We start from the raw sequence: 10,890 nt of genomic DNA on the forward strand, positions 1-10,890 counted from the left end.
CAGACACCCAACCGAATGAGCCACCCAGGCCCCCCTAAAAGAAAATTTTAAAATAAAACACAGAACTAAACTTGCATTTAATATCCTCAGAGACAGAAGCTGATATGTCTATTAAGCAAAACAAGGTACCAGAAAGAAAGACAATTTAGAGAATAAAAACTCTTGGAAATGAAAAATGTAAAAACAAATTTTTAAAAATCTTCCATAGGTTGGAAAATAGAGTTGAAATTATCTCTTAAAAGACAGAGCAAAGGGGCACCTGGGTGGCACAGCGGTTGACCGTCTGCCTTCGGCTCAGGGCGTGATCCCGGCGTTGTGGGATCGAGCCCCACATCAGGCTCTTCCGCTATGAGCCTGCTTCTTCCTCTCCCACTCCCCCTGCTTGTGTTCCCTCTCTCGCTGGCTGTCTCTATCTCTGTCAAATAAATAAATAAAATCTTTAAAAAAAAAAAAAAGACAGAGCAAAAAGACAAAGATGGAAAAGATAACAGAATTAGATGTTCAATCCAGGATCCAACACCTGATATTAACAGCATAATTCATACATTAACAGTATGAAGAGAGAGGAAAAAAGAGGGGCAATTATCATGAAATAATACAAGAAAATTTCCCACAAATGAAGGATGCAGGTTTAGAGACTAGAAGAACTATCAAACATTGAACATAATCATTCAAAAAATTAAACAAACAGAAAGGCAATAACAGAAGTTCTTGAACACCGGAGATAAGAGAAAATTCTAAAAACTTCTAGGAAGAAAAACAGGTGACATACACAGGACCAGGAATAAGAAAGACTACAGACATCTTAAGATTATGAATACTGAAAGCTAGAAAACAATGGACTAATACCTTGAAATTCTGGGAGGACCCATTTTGAACTTCTGACCTCCAGAATCGTAAGACTGTATGTGCTGTTTTAAGCCATTAAATCTGTGATTTGTTATAGTGGTAATAGGAAACTAATGCAATACACAAAACACATTTTCCCAAGCAACTAAAAATAGAAATGGCTTCTAAATTATGTTCTTATTAAATTCATTAGTACTTAACTTTACAGTTCTAATAAGGCAGCATAATTTGATAATAGTATTATAATCACAGTTACCAACCCCAAAGCTCTGAAAGATTAATATTAAGTCCCTTCCACCTGAAATAATATACAAAGGGTTATTAGTCTCACCCCTCAATTGCTAGAATAAGTTTACACAAAAATCATATTTTTCTCTTCTCTCTGGAGATAAAGGTGGAGGATGTAACAAAGTATTTCAATGTCCCTTCTAGCCTTTATTTGATGAAATGAAACTATACAATCTACGAGCTGGAGAGGATATTCACCATCAGTGACTGAATTGCACACCTGAAGTTCGAATCCCCTCTGCACATCTACTTGGCCTGCAGTAATCTGTTACTGGACACACAATATAAAAAAGATGCATATGAAATCATCAGTACCCTAAAGTATGAGAGAAGGAAAGTACAGAGTTCCTGTATGCTGTGGAAGTTACCAGTTTAAACTAAGATAACTATAAAGAATTCTACGCAAGCCTCAGGGTAACCACAAAGAAAAAACCTGTAGCAGATACAAAGAAGATTAAGAAAGAGGAACTGAAGCCTACCCACCTTGCAACTGCTGACTTACGCCTGAGCAGGTCCAGGGGAGGGGAACTCACTGTCCCAGAGCATTCTATTCCATCTCTGCGTGGCTGTGAGTTTTAGTTCTTTATCCTGACTTCGCCTCTCACATTTTCATCCAGAGGGTCTATTTCCGGTGCTCAGCATTAAGTAAAACACATTTAACCGATAAGACCTCAAAAGCCACAAAACACCCATCATGTTTGCCCTGAGTTCCCTACTCTCTGGGCTGAGCATCCGTAGCTCCTTCCCTCGCCCCTCCCGAAGACCTGCACTTATATCCCCTCTCCGCCGAGTACGTAATAGGGACTACTCATTTAACCCTCCGAGCCTCAGTTTTGTTACCAATAAAATGGAGGGACCTTCTCCATAGGGTTCTTGTGAGGGTTAGAAAAAATGTGTTCCAAAGTCCTGGTAGAGTGCCCACACCGAGCACGGAGCAGACACTGACCGCACAGCACCCATCACGGTAACGACAGCAGGGATCTGAATTCCCACATCCAGACAAGTTGCTCTCTTCTGGACCAGCTCCATTTGTCTTTAACCCTACAGGATGACGCCTCAAACTAAAAGCATTATCCAGGGACTGTCTGATCTGTACAGAGGAGAGCAGGACCATCTCTCTCCTCCCTGTATTTCCACCAAACCAGCCTAAGATCAAATGTGTTTGCTTTCACGGCCCTAGCACACTGCCGACTCCCAAAGAATACTTGGAGTAAAATCCATCTTTCAGAAATATTAAAATTAAAACCACATCTCCTCCATGTTGGATTGAGAAAAACCTGACTGGTAAATTCTTATATTACTTGTAAGAAAGTGTAACACAATGCAGTATTTCTGAGCCAATGACTATAAAACACCCTGGCCTAGCACGTACTAAGTGTTTAATAAAAGCTGACTCCTCCTCCCAATTAATTCAACACACCCCATAATAAAGTCTTGGTTATCTCTCCTCTTTAACAACGTAAGCAGCCACAGAATACCAACTGCCAGGCACTCGGCTAAGAATTTACATATATAATTTCCCGTAACTCTCACAACAACCCTTGAGTTAAAGGAAGGCACGGCATTTAAGAAACTGAGTGGCAGAACTAGAAAAAGGGCCCTAGATAGTGTTGACTCCAGAGCGCAACTTCCTAAATACTGAGCCAGAACAGATCTCATTTAGTGAACGGATTAAAGTACAGTAGTCCTCCCTTATCCGCGGGGGATACATTTCAAGGCCCACTGTGATGGCCATGGATGGTACCAAACCCTATATATAGTATGCTTTTTCCCCATATGTATGTATCTATGATAAAGCTTAATTTATAAAATGAGGCACAGTGAGACAGTAACAACAAGAATAGAACAATTATAACAACACCCTGTAATAAAAGCTATGTGAACGTGGCCTCTCTCAAGATACCTTACTGTCCTGTCCTCATCCTTATAATGGCGGGAGATGATAAAATGCCTCCATGATGGATGAGATGACGTGAGGTGAAGGACGCTGGAGGTGTGACGCTGCGCCAGGCTGCTACTGACCTTCTGACGCTTGGTCAGGAGGAGGACCACCTGCTTCCTGACTGCAGCTGACCACCAGGGAGAGCGATGCCACGGATAAGGAGGAAGCTACCATAAACAGTATCTCCTTCTGGGTGTTGGTGACCAGAGTATGTACCCTTTGTGAAAGTCCATCATGCGATACACCTATCACCTGTGTCCTTTTCTGCATGTGTGTTAAACAAACAGAGGCTTCTGGTGAATGTTAAAATCACTTACATTAAACACACACGCATATAAACACGCACATGTACAAACATATCCTTGAATCCAGTCTTCACACGAAAACTTCAGCTCAAATTTAATATGAACCAGCAAATTAAAAAATTAGATGCTTGAGAGGTATTACTATTCTTAGTGGCTACAATTTCTTTTTTTTTCTTTTTTTGATTTGGTGTTTTTTTTTTTAAGATCGTATTTATTTATTTATTTTAGGAGAGTGAGAGAGCAAGCATGCAAGCGGGCGAGGGAGAGTGAAAAACAGACTCCAAGCTGGGTACAGATCCTGATGTGGGGCTCGATCTCACGACACTGAGATCATGATCTGAGCTGATATCAAGAGTCTGATGCTTAACCGACTGAGCCACCCAGGCGCTCCCAGTGGTTAGAACTGTCTCTTGGGTCTGTATGTCCTCCTATAGTATTATACACTTACGTCTAAAGGTAAAGACAATAAAAAAGGGAAAAATAAACTCAAAATTTATGGGGTGCCTAGGTGACTCAGTCGGTTAAGTGTCTGCCTTCGGCTCCCTGCTTGTGGGGAGCCTGCTTCTCCCTCTCCTCCCCACTCGTGCTCTCTCAAATAAATAAAATCTTTTAAAAAAAACCTCAAAATTTAACAGATGGTCGATAGTAATAAACTTGAAATTATCTGAGGGCAGACCACTGAAGTCCAGGAGGCACACACTAATTATACATGTTACCAAAGAATAAATTACAGCTGTACATTTTTAAAAAACATTAATGGGGCCATCCTTACATGCTGTTGTACACGCATATGCTAAAGTGACAAACGGAAACAGCCATTTCGGCCCGTCCGCCTGACAGCCTCTCTGCGATCGGTGACAGCTGTGTGTACCACGGAGTATAATCACCAGCACAGCTAGCGGAAACGCATTAACAAGTCCAGAAAGACCCTGAGGCCAAGACTTAAGTTCCTCCAAATTCAACTACAGCTTAAATACATCATAGGCTCAAAAATGCTCCCTTCTCTCTGTCTGTCTGTCTGTCTCTCTCTCTCTCACACACACACACACCCACCCTTGATCTGTCTACCGAAAAGGCCTAGAAATAATGGCCAATCCAGTAGCAATGAGCATCCACTACCATCATCCATGTTACGTCTCTTCAAATGCTGTTTCCCACTAACGGGAACCATGTCTCCTTGGACAAATGGCTGATGATTCCCGCTGAATCAGGGAATGTATAAGAATAACCTGGAATATCTCATCACACCAGATAGCAAGGAAGCTATGAAAAATTACCAGTCATGTCAAAGGAACTTACGAGCCAATCTGACAAGGCTCCCACTTGCTAAAGATGGTATTGAGCATCGGTAAGAGCTTAAGAAAAATCAAATACGTTTAAAAGCATGAGTACATAAGGGCAATAAAAAAAACTGTCACCTGTTAAGGCTGCTAGAGAAACAACTCATTATTTGGAAAACCAATAAAGGGAAAGAAGCATTTTTCCTTTCCTATTTGAATTTACACTCCACACCAAACAGCATATGAAGGAAAGTATTCCAGCGAAAGAAAATTAGAGTACCACCATTTTCCAGTCCCCAATGAATTAACACATCCATTTTCAATTTACAAGAGTTAAAAAAAAAATCATTACTCTAGCTAAATGCGGGCCTCCCAAAAGAGCTCATATTATATTAGTAGCAGTGGGATTTATCATGTCAATATTTTGACGAGCACGTTTACTTTAGTCCTTCCGAGCCAATTTCCGCCCCATTACGTTCAAAATCTCAAGCCTGATACAATATCGTGTAGGAATTCAGAGTAGATGGTTATCTCACACTTCACTCCTCCAGGTATCTAAAGAGACTCAATAAAGTGTGTGCAGAAACCAATATGAATCTTTTCATTAGCCCTTAATATTTCCAAGCACATATATTTAAAAAGTTCCAAAATGAGGGGGCGCCTACGTGGCTCAGTCGGTTGACTGTCTGCCTTCGGCTCAGGTCATGATCTCAGGGTCCTGGAATCGAGCCCGCATCGGGCTCCCTGCTCAGCCTCTCGCTCTGCCTCTCCCCACCGCCCCCCTTCGTGCTCTCTCTCAAATAAATAAAATCTTTTTTAAAAAATAAAAATAAACAAATAAAAAGTTCCAAAATGTGATAAGGCAACAGGATAGTAATTCTAAATATCTTCCTCAGAACACCATCAGAAAAAGCAGGGTTTCTATTCATTTGTCATCTCCTGTAGCGGGAAGACCTCTTTGGAATCAGAGTTGAGAATCAACACTGCCTCTTACAAATAACCGAGGGACCTGGATCAAGTTCCTTTACTAAGAAACCAGAACAACTCCTCACTAGAAGGTCTGTGGAGGATTACACAGAATAATGTATGTTGCATATTATGTATTATACTATCTCAAAGCCGTACCTGACATAGAGTGAACATCAGCTCAGCAACTGGGGCTAATTGACACTGTGGAATTTTAAATTAATGCAACCATCTAACAGCTTCATGCAATGAAAAAATAAAATACTAGAGAAGGACACATTCACCCCCAAAGACTCTAAAAACCAAAACACAACTCCTCAGGTTAGCTCCATCCAAGAAGTATAAAGGCTACAATAAAGCCACCCCACACAGTCCTTACCCAAAGAGCTCAGAATACCAGCTGAAGCTTGCTAAGCTAGAATCGGGCAACTTGGCTCCGCCCCGTAAAAACCTTCAATGGTTCTTCACTGTCACTGACAAAAAGGCTATTTACAATGGCCTTTAAGTCCCTCCGCGGAACTGACACCAACGTGCCTTTCCAGCTCTATCACACTGCTTCCTATTTGCCATTTCCCGACACACGCCTTGTCCTTTCACAACTCTTGGCCGTTCCCGCCCGCTCCCCAGACCCCGCCTCTGGAATGGCATCTGTCCCTTCCATCCTTCACACTGTATTGAGACTGTCACTGGGTCTTTAACTTTTGGACACTAAGCTCCTTACCACTACTTTATAGTGGTAACCTAACATAAAACTTTACCCATTAAAGGATTCAACAATGTTTGAAGTTTATTTATCTAAAGCTTATTTATTTAGGTAATTTCTACACCCATTAATGGGGCTCGAACTCACAACCCCAACATCAAGAGTCACATGCTCGGGTGCTTGGGCGGCTCAGTTGGTTAAGCATCTGCCTTCGGATCAGGTCATGATCCCAGGGTCCTGTGATTGAGTCCCGCATCAGGCTCCCTGATGGATGGGGAGCCTGCTGCTCCCCCTGCTTGTGGGCTAGCTCTCTCTCACAAATAAATAAAATCTTAAAAAAAGAGCCACATGTTCTACCAACTGAGCCAGCCTGGAGCCGCAACAATGTCTGAAGTTTGGACAGTAAGAAAGCTAACTTACACTCACCCATACTTTCATCTATTATATTATGTTTACCTGCATGAAATTAAGAGAGTGATTAGTTGACATAATGGGTTCAGACACTGGCCTGTGACCACTGAGACAAGGATGGAAGAAGAAACAGAGTTCGTGATTCCCAATCCAAGTTATTTTCAATAGATAGCCATTCTTTCAAGATTTATATTTATTCCACAGTGGAAGATAAAATTTAATGTCATTTCTGAATCTTGCTGAGATTCTGGTACAAAAACCACAAAAGAGTGATCTATTAGAAATCCTTACAAAACTGATAAAAATGCCAAGTATTGCACTGGGAAAATTTACACATTAAAACAAATGCAGCAACATTTGACTCACCCACTTTCCGTAATTCTTCTGACTGCTTTTAGATTGCACCCCCCTTAGGCGTCTCTTATCCTAACAGCCTCATCATTGCCAACTATGTAATGATCCATGCAGAAAGGTAGCTTTAATTGCTACACTGCTATTTCTCCTTTTAAGTATCTGAATACTGCTTTGAGAGCTTAACTTAGGAAGTGAATGAACCATACCTATCAATGTAGCTTTTCTAAGGTCAGTGATAACTAGGCCCCCCAATTACAGGTTCCCCAAGGGCTTCTACTCAACGAACATGTTAAAATAATGTTAGCTTGAGACCAAATCTTAAATCTGAGACATCAAATTTCATAGAACCTAGCTGCTCTATACACACACACACACACACACACACACACACACACACCTGGAAAACAGTTTGGAAGAGAAAAGTTAGTTGTCTAGGAGTTTACATGGTAAATAGAATCCAGGGCCTCCTGACTCCCAAAGCAATGCTAAATTTACTGCACATCATACAGTGTTTTAATCTTTCCAAGAAAATATTACCACTTTCAAATAAGACAGACTCAGAAGATAAAATGACCTTTATTTTTTTGTTAGTCATGTGGGAAAAGCTAGGATTAAAAGTGGGTCTTTTTCTATTCTTAGATACCTTTGTGCTACTATATACTTTAATCTTCCTGAACACTGGAAAAGTTAAGTTCCAAGAATAAAAATTTGAAGTAAAATATAGTTATACAAATTGTATAGGAAACACCAGATTTCTATATAAGTGGTAATATATCACAACCACAGGAAACACTAAATCCAAGCCAGTGACCTAAGGGTCAAGTGATCCAAAACCCATTAGCCATTACCAATTCCCCGAGCTGGCCAGTGCACAGAGGACTGAACTCCCTGTTCAATGACAATGAATATTTCAAGGGTAAACTTTTTAATAAAAAATACAATGAATGTGGAGTAATCAAATGTTCTGCAAAATTTATAAAAGACTATCATTAGTTTGCACAGTTATTTCGGGAGAGAACAAATAGCTTTTGCATGTATCACTACAATGAACTACACAACTTCAGTTACTGAAGTATGTACTGTACTCCAAAAGGAACTCCCTCTGGGAAAAGTGTCATAAATATGCTGTTCTGGAATGTATACGAAACCTAGCAACCACTTTTAAAGTTTCATTCTGCAGAAGATCTGCCCCTCAAGATCTAAATATCTCTAAGAATCAAACTAACGGGCTTCTCATCAGTCTTTCCCACTGAAAAGATCATGTGACTGGTATCACCACCAGTGAATCACCCAATTAAAAAAAAAAAACCAAAAAAAACCACACACCACAATGTTGCTCTAAGACAACAGGCATTTTACAATTAATTCTGCGAGAAACAGAGAGGGTACTTTTAGGCCTTAACTGAGAATTTACTCTTGCACATTGTTTCCAAGGTGCAGTTCTAACCATCTAGAAGTTACTAGAACATAATGGGCATCCCTTCGAAGCCTTTAGAGGTTGATTAGCCAGAGGGAACCTATTAGCTTAATACTTGCTCCTCTCTGCCACATCAAAACTGCTAGGTGAGCAAGTCCTATCCGGAGTTTACGGTTCCCCAGAATGACTGGAAAGGGAGTGAACAGAACCTATGGGAAGATTTGTTCCTGCCCGAAAAAGGGGTAAAAATCGGTGGAGTGTGATGTGCCAAGCCATAGGAAACAAGAAAAGGAAGGCGACAGTTAAAAACAAAAATAAAAACAAAACCCATACAAAAAGTCATCCTAGAATGGGATCCTCTGGGAGAGAAAAGGCTCATTCTTCCACCCCGGCCATGGAAACCTGAGAAGCTAAATTGGGTAAAACGTCCTGGTAACCTCGGGGAGGCAGGACTCGGGACTACTACACTGACGTTCCAGGCCCTTCAGGGGTGTGACCCAGTGGCCCAGCGGGTGGTGACAAACTTCGGGGACCCCCCCCCAAGGACGGAGCTCGCTCCGGTCGCCGCGGCCCGGGCAGGCGAGGCGGTGACTGGCCCGGTCACGCTCGGGCCACGGCCCGGGTCGGATTCGCCGGGGCTGCCGAGGCGGGGGTGGGGCCGAGCCGGCTCACCTTTGAAGAAGCGCAGCGCCAGGCCGTACAGCTCCTCCAGGCCGAAGCCCCAGCGCTGCTCCAGGCGCCGCGCCTCCTCCGCCGCGCCCCCAGCCGCCGCCTCCCCGGGCTCCGGCTTCTCCCCCGCGGCGCCCGGCCCCCGGCCAGCCCCGGGCGGCGAGGGCGGCGGCAGCGGCGGCGGCAGCAGCGGGGCGCCCTCTGCGCCGGGCCGCTCCTCCGGGTCCGGGCTCAGCGTGAGGCCGTCGACGGAGACCTCGAGTCGCTCTGCGTTCAGCACCGCCGCCATCTCCGGCTGCTGCGCCTCCTCGGCGGGGACAGGCGGCGGCCACGTATCGACTTCCTGCTGACCTCTGACCCCCACTTGCCGACGCCGGAACTTCCGCCGCTGAGGAGGATCTCCGGCTCCGGGAGAGGGGCTGAGGCTCGCGCCCCGCCCCTCCGCGACCCCCAGCCCCCGCGGGCCCCGCCCCGGCCGGCCCCGGCCCCGCCCCTCGGGCCCGCGTCCACCCGCGAGCGTCCTCCTCCCCCCTTGGCCCCTCCCCCGCCCCCCACTTTCGGCGGTCGGGGCGGGGCCGGGGGGCTGGGGTCGCGGAGGGGCGGGCCGGGGTGACTGTGGGCAGGCGCCCTAGGCTCGAGGCCGAGACCCTTCCCGCGTGTGGGGTCGTGGACTTCCCGGAACCTGCCCCCCACTTTGCCTTGGTCTTCACTGCAACGCTGGGCGAATGACTTTTTTTGAGGAAGCTGAGGTTGTAGAGAAATCATTGGCTTCTCTGCGGCTGTTTTAAATCGGCAGACCCTGGTTTTGCGGGAACGGTACAATTTGTGGGACCCCCAGTAAGAAAAAACATACCCCAGGGGCTCCTGGGTGGCTTAGTGAAGCAACCGACTCTAGACTCTTGATCTCAGCTCGGGTCTTGGGTCTCAGTCCTGAGTTCAAGCCCCGCATTGGAGCCTACTTAAAAAAGAAAAATACCCCAAATTATGTGCATAAGTATACTTAGAATGAGAAATCACAAATGATACTTTGAAAAGTTAAAAAAAGCCACAAGCATCACACACACACAGCCATAAAGCATTTATTAACTTCCTGACACACTTCTACAAGGTGTCCAAAAGTCCAGAAACACAATTACTTTTTTTAGATCGAAAATGCCCTTGACAGCATTACATTTATTTACCTGTCTGTCTAGACTTTATGGGCACCATTTATGATAATTTTTCCCACGCTTTTTGGCTGCATACTTTTAATCACCTTTTCCTACGATGTTTTGTAATACTCTTCCATAAAGAAAATAGGTGGGTGTTCTTTTCAGCAGGGTGCTCAAAATTTTTTGTTATTGTTTATGTTTCAGCCTCACAACTCATTAGTGTTATTAGTGTGTTCTTTTTAAAGATTATTGTCAAATTTGGAAGAACCTGTATCAGGTTGCTTTCACATACGAGCTGTGGGGTATTTTAGGGCTGTTTGGCAGCTTCCATGGCAATGTCGTGTATGGTTTTTACTGGATCCCCAGTGGTTCTCAGAACAAGATCTGTCTGCTCCCTTAAGACAGGTTCTGATCCATTAAGATCAATAAAACATGTGACTTCACCTACAGACAGACTCATTGAATTACACGTTTGTGTCCCATAAACGCAAGAATGGTACTAAATTCCATTTTGCGTGATTCGCATACAAACATCAGCACGGTGCATTTACAACT

General features: G+C 43.9%; 1 protein-coding gene across 2 annotated transcripts in view; it reads right to left on the minus strand.

Moving 5' to 3' along the window:
* Window positions 1–9,543, minus strand: part of ACBD3 (acyl-CoA binding domain containing 3) — a 34,831-nt gene extending 25,288 nt beyond the window's left edge. The window contains exon 1 of one of the 2 annotated variants that reach the window (XM_045796728.2): window positions 9,188–9,543. In XM_045796728.2, coding sequence (XP_045652684.1) covers window positions 9,188–9,473 — 286 coding nt within the window. In that variant the 5' untranslated portion in view covers window positions 9,474–9,543. The remainder of the gene's footprint in view (window positions 1–9,187) is intronic. The other variant, XM_045796733.2, reaches the window with a different exon arrangement.
* Between the last annotated feature and the right edge of the window lie 1,347 nt (window positions 9,544–10,890).

This window comes from Ursus americanus, chromosome 2, assembly GCF_024610735.1.
Source record: "Ursus americanus isolate L20-20 chromosome 2, mUrsAme1.1.p, whole genome shotgun sequence".
Classification (NCBI taxonomy): domain Eukaryota; kingdom Metazoa; phylum Chordata; class Mammalia; order Carnivora; family Ursidae; genus Ursus; species Ursus americanus.